The sequence below is a fragment of the Myripristis murdjan genome, chromosome 4 (assembly GCF_902150065.1).
Source record: "Myripristis murdjan chromosome 4, fMyrMur1.1, whole genome shotgun sequence".
Lineage (NCBI taxonomy): Eukaryota > Metazoa > Chordata > Actinopteri > Holocentriformes > Holocentridae > Myripristis > Myripristis murdjan.
This window is the reverse complement of record NC_043983.1, coordinates 25,329,890-25,355,277: the sequence shown is the minus strand read 5'-3', so window position 1 is coordinate 25,355,277 and position 25,388 is coordinate 25,329,890. Positions and strand designations below refer to the sequence as shown.

At 42.2% G+C, this 25,388-nt stretch overlaps 1 protein-coding gene across 1 annotated transcript; it reads right to left on the bottom strand.

The window, feature by feature from the left end:
* Window positions 1–774: 774 nt before the first annotated feature.
* Window positions 775–25,388, bottom strand: kank4 (KN motif and ankyrin repeat domains 4). The gene is made up of 9 exons (XM_030050276.1): window positions 25,315–25,388; window positions 21,020–24,583; window positions 16,067–16,160; window positions 10,879–11,130; window positions 9,502–9,586; window positions 8,865–9,084; window positions 8,144–8,286; window positions 6,840–7,040; window positions 775–4,576 (listed from the first exon to the last, which is right to left on the bottom strand). Exons 1-9 carry the CDS (start codon window positions 25,331–25,333, stop codon window positions 4,439–4,441), a joined length of 4,716 nt encoding a protein of 1,571 aa, XP_029906136.1. The 5' UTR covers window positions 25,334–25,388; the 3' UTR covers window positions 775–4,438.

The following is a 25,388-nucleotide window of genomic DNA, read 5'->3' as shown; positions in this document are numbered from 1 at the left end:
CAGGAGGGAACTGAAGTGCATCAGTTCACACATGCATATGAGTGCATTCAACCTTTTTTTTATTTATTTATTTATTTTTTTTTACACTAAAATGATATTTTGCAGTAGGAGTCCTTATCCCCATACTGTGTTTGTGTTTGTTGAAATAGGTTTAAAAAAAGATGTTATTAACAGTGAAAGTGTTTTGTTTCAAAGTTGCATTCACTTTCTTATCTTCCACCCGCCTGCCCCATCAGTCAGTTCTTTGAATTTTGTTCAAACCCGCAAGACTTTATTGTAAACTGTAGTGGAGATCCCGAGGTTTCCAAAGATTCCAAATATGTTCTGCTGAATTACAGGGAAATGTGTATAAAATGATGCACGAGAGGATATTTTCCATTTGATGTGATGGCGCATATTTTATCTGAATATTTCACTTGGTATAAAGTGTGATTTTGTTTCATTGAAGTGCTACAACCAACAGACACAGGATATGTATAATGTACAATATGGGGAAAAACTTTAAATCCACTTACTGACTGAAGGGAAATCAAAGAATTCAAGAAATTAAGTCATGGAGATGCTAAGGAATATCTAATCAAGCATTTTGTAAATAGATTTTTTCCTCACCTCCTCACGAGAGGGGAGAAGTGATGTATGGCACTGACACTGTCAGTGTTTTAACTTTGCACCAGCTTATGTTTTTCCTTGGAAGCAACTGCTGGCAACATGATAGAGGCACATACTTTTATATCTTCATATTTATTTATTTATTTATTTAGAAGTAGTTCTCTGGTTTGTAACATACAAGCCCATTGTACAAGGAATATTACATAGAGGTACAGGTTTTTACATTTGACTGTCATGTACAGACTCTCATATTCAGACACGTATTCAAACAGGGTGAGGTTGTCCCTACAGCTCAAGCCAGTGTTGGGTCAGCTTCATAATATCTCCGCCAATGATCAAGGTTAGCACTCAAGGGCACATGACACAGTCCGCCACTTTGTCCAATCACAAACACATACCACTCAGCCAACCAACGGGATGCCAAATCATCACATAGTCCGGGAACACTCAGCATTATATCCCATCACCCTTTGCAGGATCCCCAAACTCCCTTCCATCACAATCATTGGAATATTTGTCCATGCATACATGTATACGGTAAAAAATATAGCATTTTGGAATAAATACTAAATATCATTTAAGAGCAAACTGCCAGACAATACTTGGAATATATTTTCACAATACTGTATGTACATGTATTTGGCTGGATTTACAGGAACAGATGCAAACCTATCTTTAACCCTGTGTGACCCAGATTTGATTTGACATTTTTGTTATTCAGCCAGTTATGAAAACCCATAAAATCTGGGTCACATAGGATTAGAGATGCGGACCCAGTTTCCATAAAGACCGAATACACAGGCACGGAAGATCAGATGTTTAATCTTTAGTGGCTCAGGTCATCTTACCGCTGTTTAAAATGAGGAAAACGACAGAGACTCTACTTCCCCCATATTCAGACAGCCATGAAAGCGTAAGACATGCTGTGAAGGGTTCAAACTTAGATTTTCTGATCCTGTGATCATGCAATCTTATTGCTAAGAAAATCTTTGTTCCATTGTAAGTCAACACATGAAAATGACCTGATCACTAAGAGGATGTTGTGAATCTTTTTTGTTCCTGTGTAAATACAGCCACGGTATATAGTACTATATATCTCTAATATACTTTATATAATATAAGTATTTTTTAGATCAGTCTATACAGTCCCATGTCAGCACCCATATTTATAAAGTGTCTGGGAATGATAAAGTACTGGGTTAGGATTACTGGTCGGACTACAGCCCATATAAAACAACATGTGCGCTTGCAAGACAGCACAACATAAACAAGGCAATATAAATTTGGCATGACGTGGATTCATAATAACAACTTTTCAAAAGAGAGCCGAGATGCTGCGTTTCTCATTAAGACACAAATCCTGATGTTTCTCCAAAGGGAGCTGAACCTTTAGTTGTCTGGACTGTCATAGACCATGGATCTGGCAGTTGTTAAATTGAGTGGTATTCCCCTTTAAATCCCACCTTCAGTGACCCTATCAGCTTTCTTTATCCCACTCTAATATCTTTTTTTTTTTTAATCATTCATCTCATAAAGTCATAAAGTATTGTGATGTCCGCCAGTTATGATCCCAATCTGAATGAAGCTGGAGGTAAAGAAGGTGACAGGAGGCACCCAGGTGCATCTGCTCAGATAAAACTGGTAACTGTGTCCTGCGTCCTCCATTGTGTCCTGTAAACCGACGATTTACTCACGACGTCTGGACGTTTGTCGGATTGTTGATGAGGTCACTGGAGGGGAACTTGGAAGTTGTAAACACGGTGTCAGACCAGTAATCCTGTCTTAAGATACTTTGTGAATATGGGTCTAGGCGTCTGGTAAACAGGAGAGAGAGAAAAGACCACCCTCCCTAGAACACATGGATGGCTGTCTGATTAAGGCTAGACATACAGCCAATCAACCTGCTTGGTTTCTTATTTTCCCTAAATATTGCTCCTCCTTGATGTGCATTCAAAAAAAGAAAGAAAGAAAGAAAAAAAGACACTTTCTTGGACTGGGCTGTAGGCACCATAGGGCAGCATACATTGTCCTGGGGTTTAGCATATTGCCAGTTTAACATTTTGAAGTGCGCATGCCTGGAGGTGTGACCAGAACAGCCCAGCCGTTACTTGAGACACCCTTCTCTTGCTAATTTAAAGACCGGCTGGAGCTAATATACAATATCACTCAGTATCACTCAGTCTATCTCAGTCTGAAAGTCTGTGCAGATCAGATCTGTGTACTTGGATTCTTCTAATATATGAAATGTCAAATAAGAGTGACATAGGGCCCAAACAAACGTGTTTATGTGTGTGTGTGTGTGTGTGTGTGTGTGTGTGTGTGTGTGGGTGGGTGGGTGGGTGTGTGTGTGTGAGAGAGAGAGTGTATCAGTCCTATATCTGACCTATCCTGCGCATGCCTAGATCTATCTGTGCTTCAGCAGGCTCGGGGACTCCCATGGTCCATGCCAGCACAGTTAGTCTTGCTACATTTTCTCTTGGAATGTATCACAGCCAGCCTGACATTCATTGTGCATTTTGTAGCAGTTGCATACATGACTGGATTTGGAACAAGCAGGCGAACAAGACATACATTACATTTGAACTGGAGGAGAGAAGGAGTTAAGAGAGAAAGAGAGAGATGTCGATCATGATAACAGGCAGTATTACAACATACTGTGGTTTAGTACACCAAGACAGCCAGCAGGGGGAGTTACTGTAAATTGGCATGCAGCACCTTCTGTACGATACAACCTTCCCTTTGGAAGACTTGAATCTTTCTGTGGTCTGGTTATAATCTTGATATATATATATATATATAAAAAAATTACTTCTCTGGTGTCCAACAGAAACCTTTTATCTCCAAATATGCCTTTTGTTTGTCAGTAGGAATTGACAGATGATGTCATCACCTGTGTAAATGTCAAATATCCTTTGGGAATCAATAGGCCACACAACCTGACATATTTACTGAAGTCGTAACATAATGGACTCTTAGAGATATAAGGTTTCCACTAAGCACTGATAATATGAGAGGACTATTTTACACAATAAACACCATAAAACAAAGTGCAGTAGAAAATATATTTTGTGTGTGCATTTGATTATAATCTGTTAGAATAACATTCTATATATATTCTATGATTTAAATAATGGCTTCTGTCCAAATATGACAAGAATGATGTCAGTGATGTAAAAAAGAAAAGAAAGAATAGCATAGTTTTTTTCAGTATTATAATATTTGGAAGGTAGATCATGTGCTTAATACTTCGCCTGAAGAGCTTGTTGATGATATGAAGCAGCTATTCATCTGTGCGTCATTCCATTTACTTGCCGCTCCACCTCACCCATCCATCCATCCTGGGCCCTACTTTATATCCTGTCAATCATCCGTGTCACTATGGCAATGTCTTTTCATCACGGTGACCGGTCCCTCTCTCTTTTAGCTGTCTGCCCACTGAATGGCTGAAGCGGCACAGGTGTAAACACCCACGGGCCATGTTGGCAGAGATATGGAAGGAAGAGGTGGGCGTGTGCGGTTTGAAGCTGTAGTCTCAGAAGTTTGTCTGCAAGCTCTCATAGCAGTGGCATGGCTGAGGATATACAGAATAAATCCACCTTTTCCACTGGGCATGTAAAGCATGTCCAAATGTTTTTCAGACACATATTTGAAGGCTGTGGTCACGGTATAGTCATCTCTTGAACTGCTGCTGTACCACAACCATGAGGTGTCGGAGGCAAATAGAGAGGTGAATTCAGCCTGTTCCCTCTAGGTTGGTGGGCTGGTAAGGGGGGGTTAGGGGATCAGGAGGTTTGGGTGGGTGGATGGGTCCTGGAATGGTATAGATTAGTCAGTGGGGTTGTCCTGGCTCAGTGGAGGTGTGTGGCAGAGGGGGTTCAGAGGCTTTGGCCTCAGTGTGGGCCTTTAGAAGGTCAAATATGTCCTGGTGGGAGGCGGCAGCAGCCACCGCCAGCGCTGTCTGGCCATTCTGGAGGATAAACAGAGAGAAAATGTCAAGAGTTTCACATCAAAGATGTTGCAGTTGCATTTCTTATCCTGACAGTGGCAGTGTTGTGCTGATGTGGACCTGCTCCTGTAGCAGCTGGACTTTACAATATATGCAGCACATGCCCTCGCACAAGCAGTGTTATACCATATGCAGGAGTATGAGACCTGAGGTAAATATTTAAAAACAGTTTTTAGTGTCTTAGCTTTCTTAGAGTGCCAGAAGGATGGATTATTCTGTGCATATGTTTATGTGAGTTGAGATAATGACTATAATATGTCACATGTCTCTGAAAATTGCCATGCATCCCATGGCAATGCATATTTTTTTTTTTTTTTTTTATAAATATCCACTGAGAGGTTTACTGAATGTACCAAGTGAGTACACCAAACACTGGCTCAACGAAGTAGCCCTGAAAGGCATGTCGTCAGAAATTCAAGGCATAAAACATCAGTGACAAAGTGGTTATATCCAATTTATCTTTACCTCCATATAGAACAAGTAACACAGGTCTGAAGAACTTCTCAGAAAATTCTGGTCAGTGAGATCTTGTGATGCTAATGAAGTACACTAACTAAAGCAGCCCTTTGATTGGCATTTGAGGACATTCCTCCTGGAAACAGCAGCTCTGGTTTGTTATTCTGCCCAGGCAGATACACTTTTATTGGTTTGAAGTTGTCTGAATCATGACGACAGCCCCCAGTGTCTGTGATCCTTTCTAACTAACTGCTCCACTTGCACCTCTTCAAACCTCCTTTGTTTTATACAGAGGTCTGGCTACACAAGATTAGTGTCCAGTAAGGTAAAATAATTTTCTACAACCTCTTTTCCATGGCTGTCACCACAACATAACCTATGACAGCTGACCAGCTTTGAAAAAAAGTCATTCTCAGTATGGCTGCACTTTGGGGAAAAACATATCTGGCGATACTTTTCAATCCGGCATGCACTCAAGTATGAACACCTTATCAGTGCCACAGCGGGTTGTCCCCAGCACTCAGCTATGTTTGCACTTACCAGAACTGTCAGGCCATTTTTCTCTCATATGAAGCAATGTATCTAAACTTAAACAAATATAGGATCTTTGGGAAACTGGCTCACTAAACTCATGTGACCCCAGTAGATCATTTACTCCGTGCTAACCTTTAGGGTGCACTAGTACCCGAAAGAAGTAATTAGCATCATCCAAAAACTTGGCTCTGTATTATGGCGATGTGTCCATTAATGTGTCATTCTCATACTGAATCTTGAATCTTTCCTTCCCTATGACAAAGTCACCATCCAATTCTTCTGTGTTTGGCAAGTAAACTTTATCGATAATCTTCATCCATCCTCCATTTTTAGTGCTTTTCTATGGAATATCCTACATCGTGAAAGAACGATTTGATATTTAGTTAAAATTTTACAAAATCAAGGAACCTAACAAAGGTAATGAGATGGTATAATGAGATGGTCCTAAGCAGCTGAAGAAGTACAGATACTTGTGTAAAAAAGACTAGTGAAAGTCAAAGTATTGCTTCAACTTCTTTACTCAAGTAAAAGTAAAAAGTACGAGTTTTGAAATTTACTCTGCATGTTAAAGTAAAAAGTACCCCTCTGAAGGACATTTACAGCACTTTCTCTGACAACTGGCTGTTTCTGTTAATTGCTGCTCTGAATCTTCTCTGTTGGCACTGGTGGCTGGTTCACTTTCATCAGTGTCGCTACGAGTTCTCCTTGTCACGGTCACCGCATTCACTTGACGCCATTTCTCCACAGTCAAGTCTCTTTGTCTTGTCTGTTTCATCTTACTACGTATGTTGTGCACGATATCCACATATATCGTGCACAACAAAGGATCGTGTTTTCTATGTGCTGTTGTCCCATCCATTTAGGTTGAAATCAGTCTTGATGTTGGGAGGAGGCGTACTGCAAAATAGATATTTCATCAAACTTGTCATGGAGGACACAAGAATGCACAGGAACATGTCCTGAGTAAGGGCTCTTGTTTCATGGAGAGAGAACATTTCACAGGAAAAGTAGTCCCTGCAGAGTTTTAAGTGATTTACCATTTAACATGAGAACTGCTTCAAGTTCTTATACGTTTTGAGATAACACTTGTCTTCTGCTTTCACTCAGTATGGTGATAACAATCTACCACGGACATCAAGGACGCTTTTGGTGTGTATGTGCCCGTCTCTGAACTTGCAGGTTGACCAAACAGACCAGTCCCCTAGAAACTTTGTGTATTCCTTCAACAGTGTACCTTATCTGTGAGGCTGGTGTCACAGCGTCCGGTCTCCAGCAGCAGACGGGCGATGTGTAAGTGTCCGTGCTCGCAAGCGCACATCAGGGCCGTGGAGCTGTCACGGTCCTGGGCGTTTACATCTGCACCACAGCTCAACAGCAGTTTCACCATGGCAATGCGGCCATGGCTCACTGCAAGCATGAGTGCTGTCTGTCCCGCCTTGAGATGGAGAGATGCAGAGAGAGAGACACACAGTGAGAGAGAGAGACACACACACACAGACAGACACACACAGAGAGACACACAGAGAGAGAGGGAGCAGGTGTGAAAAAGAGATACAAGCAGGTATGGAGAGAGAGGGAGGGAGTAAGGGAGGGAAGGGCAGATGCAGGAAAAAATGGAGATAAGTTAGATGGAGTGGAAAGAAATGTTCCTGGAGGTATTTGCAACTGTATATCTGAATCGAGGTAAAAAAAAAAAAAAAACTTAACTTACATTTGTTGTATCTATTATTCCTATTTTATCTTTTTTTAATTGTTTACTTACTTTTTGATTTGTAGGTATTTATGGAAATTTCTCTCTTTGATGTTAACTATATTCCCTTGTACTGCTGTGTCAAATTGAATTTCCTTTACGAGGGATCAATATAGGCACATCTTATCTTATCTTATCTTATCTTATCTTATCTCTTATTTAAGCCCTAGACTAACAAAGATCTCCATTGAAGGAAACTTCTCACAGTGTCTTAATCTATTCAGAATGTGCATAATGTGCATTTGTGTATATCAGGGTTCCCTTGCGGCCTTGACGTAAAAACTCCATGACGTTTCCAAGACTCTCCATAACGAAGTCAGTTTTTCCTCTCGGTTTTGTTAATGTTAGTTTTCTAAAGGGGTAAACAATCTGTTTTCCATTAGAGCTTGGCTTGCTGTGCAGCTCAAAACAACCATCTAATGCAATGAATGTGTGAAACTAGTTGGAAAATACATTCTGGTATGTTCCTGTAAAGGGACATTCCTTGATTTTTCTTGAATTCCCAAGACTACCAAATGTCTCTTGCATGGAACACACAAGATTTCATGATATTCCCAAAATTTCATGACCATAGGAATCCTGGTAAGGAGCATAATAAGTGGAATGTGTGCAGCTTTTCAAGTGTGGCTGTGTGCATGTTTGAGTCATATCTGCATGCAGACTGTGTGTGCAGGAGTGTATTCATGTGGCTATGTGTGTGTGTTTGAATATGTAAATGTATTTGTGTATGGAAAGGCATACATGCAGTTTGAAAACTTGTGCATTTACTTAATCTACTATGTACATACCAGACTAGAGCGTGCATTGACATCACCCTGTCTCAACAGCTGTAGCGCCACCTCCAGATCGTCAGGACTATCTGCAGCTGTCAGCGCAGCCAGCATCACAGCAGTGTACCCCGCCTTGTTCACATTGTCTGTCTCACAGAGACCTAAATACACACACAAACACACAGTTTTCAAGTGAGTAATTTTTATTAGAGTAAGAGCCATGAGAGAAAGTTTTTATGAGGTTTTCAGCAGAGTTGTGATATATTGCACCAATATTGGCCTTTTATTAAAGGAAAAGCACACCCCGAAAAAAAAAAACAAAAACTAGAAAACCTATTTTCCCAATTACCTCTAATGCAGTATACTGTATCCATCCCAATCTATCCAAATAGTTTCTGTGATTTGGCAAGGTTTCCAGGCTGCTGTTATCTTCCCTTCTCCTGGCATTGCAAGGAATATAAATTACCCCCTCACATTCCTCACGGTGCCAGGACTATGAATTTTGCTGCTGTTCTTCAGCATGAAATAGCTCCCAGTTGTTTTACCCCAATACAATCGTACAGGTGTGAAGGGAGACAGGGACAACCACAACAAACTGGAAACCCTGCCAAATCACGCAAAAACTATCTAGATCAGTGCTCAGGATAATTTTTTATGATAAGGATGAACTATTCCTGTAAATATCTGTGTATGTGTTTTCGTATTTGTTCCCGCACAGTTGTGGATGTGCGACTCTCACCTGTGTCCAGAAGCAGTTTGACCACGGGGAAATTAGAGTGCGACACACTGTAGTGGAGCGCCGTGTTCCCGTTGCCGTCCGTCAAGTTGACAACATACGGCAGAAGAGTGGGCGTGGTCAGGCTCACCTGGCGCAGGTATAACGTGACCGTCTCGGCCTGGGAGCTTTTCTGACTGGAAACTCTGAACCACTCCTGGTAGAGCACCAGTAATACTTGACGCTGAGAGCAGGGGAAAGAGACAGATGATGCAAATGAAATAGCTGCCAGTAGCGGCATTGTTATTGTTCCCGACACTCCAGTTTTACTCTTTTGGATGTTAAGCAGTTTGCATCCTCAGCTTATTGTGACTTGAGGAATAGCACTGTAAACTACACCACTGTACTCACTGAAGGCACTGAAATAAAAATCAACAAAATATGAAGCAGTTTCCCTCACCACAAAATCATTTTTACCACTGCTACACACAGTGGAGTTCCCTAAAGTGTGTGATGCATGAGCATACATACACTACTTCACATTGACAACCACTTAATGTTATATCACTTCCACGTTTTACCTTTTCCAGTCAAATCAGCATGAAGTTCAGGGATCTATAGACCTTTGAAGAGTGAAAGAAACAGCCGAAGGAATCCTTACCATTTCTTTGTCTGGGGATGAAACCTCTTCCATTCGGTCTTTAACGTAGAGGCAAGCATCAATAAACCCCTGGTCAACCTGCTCCCTGAATAAAAAGACCAGATGATACAGAATGTATTTTTGACTCATCCTGGATACATTTCTCAATACAACCCATTTTTTTGTGTCAGCAACCTCCAGTTTGTCTACGAGCTCAGCAATAGCATTTTTTTTTTTTCAATTTGTCTCATTTTTTTTAAATTGTATATATTTATGTCTGTTGAGCCCCCAGTTTTTTGTTTTTTTTTTTAATTTTATTTTTAAGACAACATTAATAAGATCTGTGGATAGTATAATATTCTGTCTGGAGACCCATATTTTTTAATAATAAATTCACAGAGAAATTCAATTTGCACTTTCTGTCTTTTTTGATGATCTATGGTACCAAAACATGCCTCAGTATCTTCCTCTGTGTTGTTTCCACAGATATGCGGGTCTTATATACTGCAGTGAGTGAAAACGTGTAGATTGATGGTTTTGTGTGTTAAAATAAATGTAGATTCAGAAGTATCCAGAAAAATCTCACTTTAACCCAGTGTGCTCCACATCTGCTCTTTTCATTGTTTTCTTTCTTTCTTTCTTTCTTTTTTGTGTTAACATTGGAAATACCACCAGGTCTGGATGACATATGGCCAGCTATTTTGGTTCCTGTCTAAATTCTTCCTGGCAAGAAAACAAAAGATAAAAGATGCCCCGTGCCGTGCCATAACTTGCACATGCATTAGTTACAGTCTGACACATTGATAGCACATGCAAACTGTAATGGTAACAGTTTACATTGATTCACTGCCCAATAATATCCACACTGCACTCATGCACAATCATCCATCATACATTTTCATACAACTCAGGCTTCACTAAGACTGAGTGGACCACAGCCTACTGTGATCTGTGCTGGTATCCCAGATATAATGAGCTATAATGCAACACACACATCAGACAGGTGCTGAGAGATTCTTTAATATAAGTCCTCCTTCCACCCATGGGACCCATCTACTGTCTGGCCCCTGGGCCCCAGCTCTGCCTACATACCTGAGACAGATGAGTGACTCAGGAATTCGACAGTGCCAGGAAGGACAACACTGCTGGTTATTTGCTTTTTGTCTCCGACCCCTGAGACTTGAAGGAACAGTATGTGTTTTTGTGGCTGAGTGTGCGGGTGAGAGCAGCGCATATTGAAGCATCCTTCAGCACCTGTCTCATACAGAGCTTGTAGGCTGCAGCTGGACACAGACAAAGCACTTGATTGTGTCTTGCTGACATGTGTCACGCTGTCAACTCTATGGGAAAAATCACTGATACGACACTATCAGCTCACTGGCCATCTGTCTGTCTCACCCTGCGGCCTCCTCCTCCTGGCTGTCCTCTGGAAGCTGCAGGTCTCCTTCGCTCTCCTTCTCCTCAGCTACCGCTTGTTCTTCTTGGGGTAAAGCCTCTCTGTCCATCTCCTGGGTCTCTGCTTCCTCTTGAGGCTCCTCTGCAGGCTGCAGCGCCTTCTCCTTCCCCTCCTCTGGCTCAGAGCTGTCCTCCTCCACCCCAACCTTGGTCTTCTCATCTCCGCTGGACTCCTCGCTGGATGTGGTCTCGTAGCTGGAGGAGGGTACGTATAAGTCGGCATGGGAAACACAGGCTTATATGTACTACACAACTATTTTAAAATTAAGAATTAGGTTAGGTTAGAATTAGGATATTTATTGACTAACATATACTCCTATTAGCTTTTTAAAGGAATACACCATGTTTTTAGAGTGGGAACATAATCACCAAAATCATCCATGTGTCTCCTGTAGACTGTTTATTCTGTGACCCGTGCTTATACTGATTGTAGGTGAACATCATTATTTCAGTGAAATAAGTGAAATTATGGAATTTGTACAGATTAAAATTTACATGAAATGACATCTAAAATAAACTTAAAAATTAATTAATTCATTCATCTTCTAAACCGCCTATCCTCACTAGGGTCGCGGGGGGGTGCTGGAGCCTATCCCAGCGCTCATAGGGTGAAGGCAAGGAAACACCCTGGACAGGTCGCCAGTCCATCGCAGGGCATAAACTTAAAAATTTAAATAAATAAATAAATAAAAAACACTGTTTTGAATGACCGGAGACCTTGGTCAGTGATGGGATACTGTGTACAGCTAAAAATGACCACACAGCAGGTAAGAATGAGACTGCTCAGCCAAAAAGTCTTCCAGAAATAAACCAGGCTGCATCAGCTCTGTTGAGTTTTGTTTTGGGATGCATAATTTTTAAAACATTATAGCTCTACAGGCCATACTATAGAAAAAAATAACAACTGTTTATTTGTTAAAGAACTGTCTCCTTTGGATAGTGATAATGTCACTGAAAAGGTAAGCTGACCAGTAGGCCAGTCTCCCTGAACATGATGTATCCTTATTTTAAACATATAAAGCCCAGCTTTAAAATAAGAACACACAAGGGGGTTTGCCTCATGTCTCTTTACTACAAAATAAACATGTGAGCAAAGATAGACATGTACACACACACACACACACACACACACCACATCAGTGGCTGTCTAAACGGTTAAAGGTACTGTGAAAGCACTGAAAGTCACCACGTGGGCAAAGGCTAAATAAATAAGAACAGGTCGGTCCCTTCTGTAACATAAACATGATAATGAAAGTGTATTTGTCTAATACAACCTTGGCCCAAACATCGAAAACATCCTTCACACAGACAAACATACACACAAATACATCAGCATGTTTGGCACAGACGCACACACACAACCTTGGAGAAAATGCAGCCTTGTTCAGTAAAAGAGGTTTTATGTTCAGTGCTGTATGGGGGATGCTGATGTAGTGTGCATATAGGTGTGTGTGTGTGGGGGTGTGTATGAGATCATCGGGGTGGCTGATGAAGGAACCTCTTTGGACCCAAGATCAGATCAGGTTTTGTACTGAATGCTACCACTTCATACTTATTTGTGGATACACACACACACACACACACACACACACACACTGCAAGGAGTGTTCAGGGGCCACAACATTCTCAAGATTCCACATGAGCTCAAGGGAAAGCAAAGATAGACTATATGACCACAGATTTGTGTGTGTGTGTGTGTGTGTGTGTGTGTGTGTGTGTGTGTGTGTGTGTGTGTGTGTGTGTGTCTGTGTATGTGTGTGTGGTTTGTTAAGATCATGTACAGACCATCTAAAGAGGAGAAAAATAAATGACACCCCACTTGTTGGTGTTTAAAAACTGATGTTGCCCTTGTAACCAACCATGTGTGTCCTTGTAACCAAAACATGCTCGATTTTTTTTTTTAGAAAAAAAAAAAAAAAGCATAACATAACATATTGCACACATCTATCACCATCTCTGTGAGGAAAATTGCTTCATAGCTTCAACAGACAAAATGAAATATGACAAACCAGATGAGGTTGATCTTATAAAAAAAAAAGTGTTCTGAATATTCCTGCGAGAGAGAGTGGGTCGATGCAGTAATTAGCAATATTAATCATCATTAGTTTAAGAGGATTGTGGCATTATGAATACAAAGGAACGGCTTATGCCACCAGCATCTTTGCATGAGAAATAAACTCATATCAAAATTAACTTCTCTGGATCTGGACAAAATTCAGGACCAAGCCATAACAAAGTGCAGGCTGCGGTGTAACTCGAGTCCACTGATATACATCACAGGAAAAGCATCCAGTCCTGAATCAAAATGTTTCAGTTGTGACACTGAGTCATGACGCACGCTGCGGTGCCTGCTGTGTTTTGGCCTCATGTCCTCCACCTCCCTAATCGTTTTGCCTCTCCTCACTCTCCACTACACAAAACACAGAGATGCTATGATGTACTACTCAAAGAGGGTGTTGCTCTGTCTTGACAAATATTGTACACTGATGTAAGGGAGACTTTGTTGTAAACTGAAATGCATGGTCAAGTAAAGGATATATGAAAAAAATGGAAATAACATCTACCATGCAAATAATTTTATTGTACCAAAATTAGTGACATTTCAAGCCAGGTGCTCCTCATACTCAGTGTTTTCATGTACTGTGTTGTGTTTTAGTTTGGCACCCGTGTCTTTTTTGGATGCCACTATTTTTCTAAAGAAAAGTTCAACTTCAAGTTCAAGCTAATTTAAAGCCCAATATCACTGCTTACAGTCTCACAGGGCACAAAAAATGAGCTGTAACTGGGAAAAGTTATTTAAAAAACTAAAATAAAACACCCATAGTGACAAAAGAGAGTGGGACTTCTCCATACGGTGAGCCTATGAAATACATTTTCAAACTGTTTTCAAGTGTTTATGACAGCAAGGCTATGAGCTGGGACTGTTTATGTTGAGGTGCCACAACAAAAATTAGTAATAAGAGAAGTCCCAAGGCAATGTGTTTGATCTGTGTCCCGGCTGAAAAAAAATAACTTTCTGAACTGTCACTACAGGGTGAAATATTTACACTCAGACAAAAGCATAGCATTAGTTACTCAACATAACAAAACTTTCAATTGCCTTGCTCCTTCCTCCTTTTTTCCCTAACACTATTTATTTTGTTTTTTAACAAAATGTAGAGGGAGTGTGTAGACTGTATTTCCCCATATCTTCTCCCTGCTGTGCCAGAAAAGATAAAAATTCACAGATCGTAAATGTTCTGAGGCAATACTCGAGGATATAAAATACAGATCAAGAGCCTGAACCATGTGTTCAAATAGTACGCCACAGTGTAAAAAGTTTGTGTATCCCTTCCAGAATAGCTCCCTCCCAAGAAAACATCTAGAGGCATCCTAAAAATGAGTTTCAGCATATATGGAGAAACTCCAAGATGAAAGAGAAGTTGTTCTTAGGTTCCCCTCTGAGGTTTCGTGGAAACAGAAAAAAGTAACTGAGCTGACAAACAGTTTGGGTGCTGTTTCTTTGATGAGAGAGGTAGATCACTGTCAAGCTCACTGTGCAAGGATGAAGTAATTACAGTGTGTGTGTGTGTGTGTGTGTGTGTGTGTGTGTGTGTGTGTGTGTGCGAGCGCGTGCGTGTGTGCAGGTGTTGCATGCTAAATGCAGGGCCAGGCAGCGCTCTAGCATCAGGCCAGCCAAGATGAATAATCTCCCTGCCTAGAGATATATCTTTGTTCTTTCAGCCACCACCATCTGCTCACTTAAAACTCTTTAAAGCTTTACACACACACACGGACACACACCCACACACACACCATTGGGCACTAATGAATACTGACACAAGCATGCATGCGCACAAGCTGAGGTGAATGATAAAAATATGCTCACACATCACCAAGCATGCGATATATTTTGAACACACACACACACACACACACACACACACACACACACACACACACAGTAGCCTAGGTGGGGTCAGATTCAGGGCAACATGTCTATAAAGGAGCGCAGGTGATAGACATGAAATGGTAGAGTTGTGAAACCCTGCTGAGCTCATCTCACTTGTTACATAATCAAATCTGACAGATTTTGAAAAATTCAACAAACATCTGTCATGAAAATGCTGTCAAACTGCATAACCTGCTGAAAAATAATTATGAACAAAATTTCTATAAATAACAAATGCACCATACAATTTTATTTTGAACTGATGATGTGAAAGGACCAGTGTTCCTGTATCCTAATCCCGCTCTTACTGTATAAGAGAACCTGGTATGATAATCATTCATATTGTTTGGAGGTATAAATGACAATTTTGGGTATGAAGGTATAAAATACATCCATTGTATCCTGTCTTTGTTGTTAATCCAAACTATTAATTCTCTTGTTAGCTATGGATTTCCAAGACAATGTGAGGAAGAACATAAATTTGCCTGTCCACCGTTCTATCTGGATACATTCTGCACACATATAAAAGGAAACAGAATTGGAGAAAAGGATCACTTTAACGATCTATATTTGTGACTGAAATGCCTATATTTGAAGCAGTTTCAGTATCTGGAGAGGAGCATACTGTATCACTGCACTCATTCATACTGCCTCATTGCTCCATCTTTATCATAGGATAATGCAGAGAATGCATGACTAGACATCAAAGGACCAATATCCAGTGAGGATGCACTGGAAAGCCCAGCACAATGCCTGTGTTAAATTATTTTCTGCACACATTTCGTTGTGCATTTTCCTTAGAAAAAAAAAACAAATATCCAGGTATCATTTGACATACCTCCAAGGATTACCTGCAGTGATTTTCCACAGTTTCCTGGCTAACTGGCTAATCCTTCTGAAGCCCCTTTGGAGAATGTAACACATTAAACCTGACAACTCTGAAAAGGAAAGATATGTAATCCCTGTATTTTTGAATAATTTGTCAAATTAAGTCTGAATGAATTAGAATATGATGCTTAATAACTTGTGGATGTCTACAATGGATGCCTAAAGGTTAATTCTCCTGGGGGGGAAAAAAAAAGTTTTTTGAGCAAAATGTGCAAACACGGACAACGAAATGCACAAGTCACAAAGCCACTAACACTGAAATATAGATCACATGGACACTGGCTGCTGATTACTGTAAAAAGGAAACCTTACCCTCCATTCACCCCAACAAATTTCAGATTTTTCTTGGCTCCTCCATTGCCCTGCTTGTCAGCAACACCATTTTTCTTCATAATCGATTTGAGACCTGGCAGAGAGGCGAGAGAAGGAAAAAGAGTGATGAACAGGGCGAAAGAGAGTCATCAGGTTCATGTGGAGTTTGTGTGTGTGTGTGAGAGTGTGTGTGCATGTGTGTACACAATGTCAAGAAATTCATAAACATATCAAAGCTTTTTCCCCAAATCAGCCTAAGAGATCAAGTGTTACAAGACCAACCCCCCCTTAAAATCATCACCCATCTCTTCCATCCTTAAAAGTCTTCACTTTCACTCATTGCCAAAATCGTTTACATTGCCAAAATACATATTGTGAATGGATGGTAGTGAGACAGAGAAATTCAGAGAAAACCAGCTGCAGCATTCTTATGTGATAAACAACTGCAATGTGTAAAATATTTTAGGTACTTTTAGGCGCACTTTACATGTAGTGCACTTAATCAACCTCAAAAGCAGAAAACTTTGTAAGGCACAGTAAATCAAGAGGACTGTTTTCAGCTCTTAAAATAGAAATCCAGATAAGCAAGATGAGCTAAAATATGCAGAAAATATAAATGTACTGTAATGACTGGAATTTGTCAGCCGCCCCTTCCAAGGCTTATCCGCCCACCTCGAGATGCACAGGCACTGATACAGGCTACACTGCAGTATATGTGAATTCCCCCGCACAAAAATCCTTCAGAGTCACATGTGACACATCCAATATCAAGACAGAGCAACTCTGGCTTTCACACATACAAGAAAGATGATTTCACCAAAGACGCATTGCATTTTTCTCCACCAATTATACTCAGTGAAGACAAACAGAGGGTCTGACTCTGTAGTTTTCAGTAAAGGTTATAAATCAGATTGGCATCAGTAGCTCCAGTAAGATAGACAGCAGTAATGGTATGCACATGGTGGCTGTGTATCAGTTTAGCCGCGTTTGTGTATGTCTATGTGCATGTGTGTATATGCATGTGCATTCCTTGTACAGGTGGATACGTCTGCCCGCCCGCCTGCCTGTGTGTGTGCGCCTGTCCGTGTGTGCAAGTCTGTGCATTTCCTAGAAAACGTATCAGGCCTGGAAGACATTGTGGAGCCTCTGGATGCAATTACAAGCCAGCAGAGCTCATCAAATGGTGTGGAAACCCTGTGTTGGCACAGAAACAGGCTTCTGAGGCCCCATCTGTACATTCCAAACAGAGACCCTAATGAGACCAATGTGAGTAAACAATACCACACACACAGGAAAAAAATGAGCTTTCTTCATAAGGGCACACAGCTACAATGGGTTAACATGAGTAATCTATATTAAGTATGAAAGCAACATGCAAAAGCTGTACGATGCCCTTGAAAAATGGGTTTACTATACAGTATATAGGACTCTTCAGTATTTGACACCCACTTTTGTTGCTCCACAGTGTTGAAAAGACCAAACTGCCAGTATGAGCTGGGTAAATATTCATCCAACGATCCTAACATGTCAGTAGTAATGAGGCGGCAAGGTTGATTGTTGGGTTTATTTTATCATGTGCAACCATGAAGGGTGTGGAAAAAGGCCACGGGTTCCCAAAGAGCTCAAAATACAAGAAAAATAAGGAGAGGAAAACTGATTTAATGAAAAAAACACATATTCAACTGTCAGATGAAAATGCATACATAAACTATGAAATGGTAAATATGAGTACACTAGACGCACACTTTAGGCAATGCATTCTGAGTGGATACACTCGCCCGCCCCCCTCTATTGTTCTGTGGAAAAGAAGCATTTCATTTTTGGGACTTTTACGGTGTGAATAAACAATGTACTATTTGCATTGGAGTTAGATCTGTATTTTTATCTGTAGTTTTTCTGTTTTACTTTATTATGACCATAAAAAAGAAGTGTTTTGGAGCTCTGCATACCTGCCTTTATGTCTTCAACTACATTACCACACACTGCTGTGCTCCAGACACTTGTGATTTTATGACAATGGGTTGGGTATCATGAAAGCACAGCGACAGATTGAAAATTGTGTTTCTTCAAATGGTAATGCATAGGACAGGAACACCCTAATCATTCCATGGCCAAGGTACAAGATTGGACATTATAAGCCCTATTGACAATAAACAACCTTGACTTTATTGGGCATACGTATGTATATAAGTACCCTGTCATTGATTTGCCCCTCACTCTGGCGCCAAGCCCAGTTTGGCAATTTTAGGATGGATGGATAAATGTTTCATGTCAAGGACACACAGCAAGTCGTGCCCACAAAGGGCTGCGAAGATGCTGACCCAGGGACCACCATCGTAGAAAAACCGTGCTTTTGAATATAACACAGTTTGGAAAATTAATGGATTTGACATTTTTATACATCCCCTTGCTAACTTGTAGTATGTCAATAGCGTAATTTAACCTTTCATTATTTTGTCAAGAGGCCGCCTGAGATGTTCCCAGCTTCCCTGGAAGTCTGCAGAGCTTAATACAAGTCTTTGATAACTGACATCGCAATGACTTGTTACAGATGGAGGAGTTGTCAGTGCGATAGTAGTGGTTTCTGTTTCCAATATTTGTAGGAGGGGAACACTGTTGTAACTCAAGGTAATTGGAGCCAGACTGGGAATCTCAGATGTCAAAGATGCACACAGCGACCACACTGAAATACTGAGAATAATACAAAACAATTGTATAATACTTGCGAGAATGCATATATATCCTGGCAAACACAGACACACAGACACACAGACACACACACGCTTGTATACTTCCCCACTAAACATAAAATAAATGTGATGGCAGAGTGATTCTGTACTTTAGCTCCTGGGCCAAAAACACAAGGAGACATCATGGGAAGGATGTGTCGGTGAGGGTTTGTGCATGACTGTCAATGCGACTGGGTACTTCATTTGTGTGTTTGCATGCATGTGCGTCCACATGCCTGTGTGCATATGTAGCTATTATGTCTGGGGTAAAAAATATGTATTTGATGTGCTCCTGGAGGCCATCCAACCAAGTCATTTAGTCTGTGCTCAGCAACATCTGATGTTCCACCTCTGCTTTTGACAGCCAATAGCTATGTTACACTCAAAGGCCCTTGGTCTATCAAGGTCAATATAGCCAATCTATGATATGTCGTAGGCTGTGCTGCCAGGAGAAATGATCTAACGTTTAATAACATCATATAGTGAGATGCAAACTAGGAGACATGGACCCTTGGAGCCATGCCATGAAACACTGTATAGGAAATTCTGATTTACTATTTGGTAGCCAAAGTTCAGAGACAAGCTCAGAACGACTTGAAAATTACACTCGAGAAAGACAAGGCTTCAAAAAGTATGAAGCAGTAGCTCATCCTGAAAATCACTGTCATATCTGTCATGAACGGGAGGCTTACGGTAATACTAAAACTCCAGGCTTCCATGTATATGCTCAAGTACAGCACTGAGGGTTGTGCCAAGAGTGTTCATAATGTTGGCACCTGCAACACTGGCACAGCCTCAGAAGAAGAAGCCACAGCACAGTGGGCTGAGGTGGATGAAATACAGATGGGTGAAAAATTAAACGAAAAACCAACATAAAGTGTTTTGGTAAGGTTTTGGGGCATGATGAATTGCCAGAACAGCTTCAGCTTGGCTTTGATTCCACAAGTCACTGGAACACTGCTGGAGGGAAGCAATACCATTCTTCCAAAAGATATCGGGAAATGGCATAATAGCATAGTTAAGGCATCGTTTTTCATCCCTCTTGCATTTCAACATAAAATGTCAATTGAAATCCAGGTCATTTTATAGATGTGACAATGAATTATTAAGTCCATGTGAGTAGTTAGAACACAGACAGAGCATCACACAGAGGCAACCAATAAAAGTATAAACTGAATTAGAATTATGAATTATTTTACCCAGGAGGGAAAAAAACAACAACTTGCTGATTTTTTTTTTTTTTTTTTTTTAACCCGGATATTAAAATTGAGACCAGAGCACAGAAACTGAAAACGCTCAGAGCATTTTGCATGCTGTTGCATCATGTCTCAACACGCTTTCAATCAAGAAACTCTTTCATCGTTAAGTTTTGGCCATTTATTGGAACAAATGATCAGAACAAATGGCTATACATGTATATTTAGCTTCAAATGCTGTCCTCAGAGTGCACCAATCAGATTTGAAGCAAGCCCCCTTCAATTCGTAGGACAAACAATAACGCCTGCATACATAATGTAACCAAGTACACACTAATCCTCATGTTGATATTGTACTGGCGACAGACGTGTCACAAGACATGATGAGAGCATAACATATGGGGTAGAGAGCTTCTCTAAATAATAGAATACAGGCAGTGTGATTTCAAGCTGGGTTTAACGGAGCTAATTCAGCTTCAACAGCTCTAGCACAAGTGTCTAGCTTCAGTGTCCAACTTAAATACACCATCCCATTGTGTGTTTGATTGTGAGGGTGTGTGTCATAGATAAGCAAGATAAGCATGGTAGTACAGGGGTGAGCGCTCTGCCCTAACTACTGGCAAGCACCATACAACAGGCACCATAGACAGGTATCTATCTAGACAGACTAAGTCTTGTCTAGGTTTCTGTGCAGTGCCAGTATTTGGCTGCTTCAGTAAGCCTTTGGGAACAAGAGAGAGAAGTAAGGAAGGCAGGATGAATGTATACATCCACAGAATTCTCTGTCTCCATATTAATCAGAGATATGACACTTCTGGTAAAGAATCAGAAGGAAAATGGTATAACAAAGGAGAGAGTATCAGCTGAGGAAATATATTATTATCCGATGTGAAGGAATTATGTCAGTAAATATGAAAGTAAAATGATTTACACTCAAAGTTTGCTGTATACATAGTAAACACATACATACATACATATATACATATAGAGATCATTTTAGTGTGATTCTAACTGGTCCATCGGCTTACCCTGTTCTTGCTGTTTGCTGGCTGCTGCAGCTTTCTGGCCCGGGGAGTAGAAGGCAGACAGAACACTGAGGGAGCTAACCAGCTGGCTCTGAATAGAGCTCATCTTAGAAGGACCAGGTTTCCCCGATGGCTTTCCTGCGGCTGCTGCTGGCGCTGGTTTCCCCACAGGCTTAGCTGATGCTCCTTTCCCTGCACCAGCTCTTTTCCCTGCAGTCTGTTTCTGTGGCGTGGGGGTGTCCTGCTGAGTGGCTGTCTGCTGAACTCCAGAGCTGCTCCCCAACTGTGCCCACTGCTCTCCCAGAAGCCCTGTTAAACGGGTTACGACTTGGCCTAGAGCTGCAGGTGAGGTTGGTGACTCACTGGAGCCTCTGCGTGGAGGCTGGGTCTCACCTGATTCCCGACGGGAAGCTTGGGCTTCATTTGAACCATGCTGCTTGGCAGCTTCACTGGAGCCCTTGCGAAGGGGTTGTGACTCGCTGGAGCCTCGGCGAGGAGTCTCACCTGAACCCCTACGAGTGCCCTGAAACTGAGCCTCACTTGATCCCCGGCGAACAGTGCGGGACTGAGCTTCACCTGATCCACGACCAACAGGTTGTGATTCACTGGATCCCCTGCGTGGGGCTTGTAGCTCTTTGGAGCCCCGGCGGGTTCCAGCTGTCTGGGGCTGGGTCTCAGTTGTTTGGGGCTGGGTTTGTTTTTCACTGGGACCTGGAGATGGGACCTGAGGCTCGGCCTGAGTCTGAACCTGAGGCTGATCCTCGCTAGATATCTCAGACAGCCTCTGGGCTGGGGGATGATGTTCCACTTTAAGAGGAGTCTGGACTGGTGATGTCTGTGGTTCAGACAGCTTGATTTGTGTCTCACTAGAGCCCCCAGAGTTACTCTGGGGTGGGGTTTGAACTCGGGGCTGAGATGTGGCCTGTGCCTGAGCTTGAGCCTGTGTTTTTTTCTGCGTCTGGGGTGACTGGGGTTGAGTTTCACTGGATCCCCTGCGAGGACGCACAGGTGGAGCCTGAAGCTGAGGCTGAGAGGGCTGGGACTGCTCAGCTGTGGGCTTCCGGCCTCTCTGTGGTCTCACTGGAGCTGCTGTCTTCACAGCTGAATTCTCTGCTGCTACCACAACACTGTCAGTGACCACAGTCTCTTTGGCTGTAACACTCACAATCTCACTGTCTATCACTGTTTGTTGTGTCTCTACAGTTTCCAATGCAGCTTGCTCTGTTTTAACAATTTCTGTTACTACAGTCTTTGCTTCTGAATCACTCTCTGCAGCGCTCTCTTTAATCTCAGATACAGTATCTCTGCTTTCTCCTGTTGCAGTAATTTGACTGGTAAGCTCTTCATCTTGGGACACACTGCCTGGAACTAAACTTTGTTTGAAAACACTTTCTGTAACTGCAACTGAACTCTCTGTGACAACTTCTTTTGTGATCACACTTTGACTGCCTGTATTGTCTCTTGCAGTTCTTTCATTATCATTCTTATCTTGCACTGTTTCACTGACCACTTGTACATCTGCTCCTTGGCTGCCCTCACTTTCTGTTACTTGACTCTCTGCACCAACTTCTCTGGCTGGATTGTTGTCTGTTCGTCTCTCTATCTCTGTTTCAGTCTGCTGGTCTGCTCTCTGTGCTGCCACTGTCTCTGTCACCCTGTCCACAGTGTCCACCCTCTCTGTTTCTGTCCCCTGGTCCACGCTGCTGGCCCTCGGCCTCAATGGATGATTTGTTACCATGTCTGCCTCTGTCTCTGTGACTTGATTGACCCTATCTGTCACTGGTGTTTCAGTCATCTGATCCTGAGTGTCAACCTTCTCAGTTTCTGTGCCCTGATCCATGCTGTTGGCCCTCGGTCTTGCTGCAGCCTCTGCTCCCATCTCTGTCAGCTGGTCATACGTGTCAACTTTCTCAGTCTCTGGTACATGATCCACACTTCGAGGCCTTACACTGGGTACACACACTTCAATACATATTTTTTCTGTATCTGTTCCCTGATCTACAGTGCCAGGTGATTCTGTCGCCGTTTCCTGGTTGGCCAAGCCTACTCTCTCTGTCTCTGTCCCCCTGTCTATGCTTTCTCTCCTTGGCCTGCTCTCTGTCTCAGTAGTACACACCTCCACTCTCATTCCCTCACTCAGCTGTAGTATCCTCTCTTCTTTCAGCTTGTTCTCTTCTATTTGTTCTCTCAAGAGGCTGTTAGTTCTCTCAAGCTCTTGGCTAGCGTGGGTTAATTTAGACTCCAGCGCTGATAGTTTGTCCTGCAACTGCTGGACACTTACTAGGTCCTCATCACTACTGATATGATAGCACACAATTTTTCCATCTTCCACTGCACTAGCACCTTGAACATTGCTAACTCCCTCAATTTGTTTCATGGCCATATTAAGTGATGTTAATTCCTGCACTGCAATGTCCTGTGATAGTTTTTTCACTGCATGCTGTAACTGGTTTTCTAATGTCTCTCTTTGTCTGTCTGATTTTTCTGATGGCTGTGTTTGTCTTTCCCTTTCCTTCTCTGAAAGCCCACCCAATTCTCCTTGTACCAAGGAACTTGTTGCAGATTCAGCCCTCATCTCTCTTTCTGTCTGTGACACTCCACTTGCTTGTATTACACCTTGTTTGTCCTCCTGTATTGCCTGCTCCACTGACAAACAAGCTGTAGCTTCCAAAACACCCTTGGGTAGAGCTGTCAGGCCTGAGTTCAACCCTCCTCCTTGTGGTTGGGCGTGTGTCCCACCATCAGAGATCGAATCTGGAATAGAGGATAAGGTGGAAGCCTGGGCTTGGGTCTGGACTTGGAGCTGAAGCAGTAGTTGCTCCCTCTCTTCTCTGAGTGAGCAGATCTGAGCCTTCAGTTCTGGGATGGTTTTGACCTGCTCCTCAAGCTCTCTCACTCGCTTCAATGCAACTGTGATCTGCTGGTGGAGTCCTGTCCGGTCCTGAGGAACACACCGTCTGTCTGTTATGTCTGGCGAAGCACGGAACACATTCTCTGATGAGCCATTCTCTGGTGTCCCCACAACCCGGTCCGGACTGCTGGAGTCAGAGCCTTTCCGGTGCTGTAGGGTGATGGGCATGCTGGAGGCTCGGAGCAGGTTCGGCCGAGCCTGAAGGCTCACAGGCTTCTCTTCCAGTCCCCGAGCTCCAGCGCCAACTTCTTCTCTGGGCTTCACCGATACATAGCCACCTCCCTGGCTGGTTGTCCCCCTGCTGGGTGTCCCCCCATCACTGGGTCTGAAGTCAAAAATCTGTTGAACTTCCGTCACCCGTGATTTGGGTTTGGGCCCCAGGGTGGAGGTACCAGACCAAGCGCTGTCCTTTTCCTTGGGGGCAGGCCTGGCCCCATGCCCAGGGAGGCTGAAATTCCTGGGAAGAGTGCTGAATTTTGGAGGACCCTTGACCCTTCGCTGAATGTGGACCCTCTTGATGGTGTTGCCTTTTTCGATGTCATCAACATATTTGAGGAAATCTAGGTCCAGGTGGAAGCCATAGGGTGTCTCCACCGAGTAAGGGAGTTGCTTTCTCTGAACTCCTCCCTCCCCGGCCTTGGATGGAAAGCCATTCGCTGTAAGAAATGAACACATCACTCAATCAATCAATCAATCAATCAATCAATCAATCACCACTTCCTCCTCCTACCTGTATTATTGCTATTACCACTACTAATCCTACTCTTACTATGACAACTACTTATAATAATAACCATAATAATAGCAGCAGTAGTGGTAATGAAATCATCAATAAAATTGATTGATCAACAGCTGCATTCAGAACAGATTAATAATTGTAAGTGTCAACTACTTGATTCAAACAGGTCACACTTCCATAATATCAGACAACAAAACTATGAAAAAATGAACATGAACCAAATCTCAGATTATTATTAATAAAATTATTATTCACATTCACCCCCTTGGGCAGACAGGCTGTACTGTGCTGCACACATGGTGCTTCATTATGTAAAACCATATCACTTACTGGGGTGTAATTATCATGCAGTGATTGCGCCAAAACAACTAATCGGTATGCAAAACGCTGCTCATGCTGTGTCAACTTATGAATACAGTATGAGACAGGGGGCGGTTAACACCAGAAGGAACTTTGGCTGTATTTAGCTGGATACTGGAACGAGAAGTAACCCTCCATGGCACAGATTTGATATAATGGCTGTACAAACAGGGAAAAAACACATGACACATGTGCCTGTTCATACAGCCATAAGAAGATCAGATCTGTACCACCAGTAAATAGTGAAACATTTTGCAGCTGTGTAAATGCAGTCTTAGTGATCCTCACCACTTTTCTTGTCCATCATTGGAGGAGGAGTTCACGGTCATCGACTTGTGTTTGGTACTGTTAGCACTGGCAGC

What these genes read in the sequence shown, in the direction of transcription:
- kank4 (XM_030050276.1), bottom strand. An exon ending in TTTGTTGGGGTGAATGGAGG is followed by an intron (nt 11,131 to 16,066) that starts GTAAGGTTTCCT and finishes ACCCTCCTCCAG; the next exon opens with CTACGAGACCACATCCAGCG. An exon ending in CAAACTGCTTCTGGACACAG is followed by an intron (nt 8,287 to 8,864) that starts GTGAGAGTCGCA and finishes GTGTGTATTTAG; the next exon opens with GTCTCTGTGAGACAGACAAT.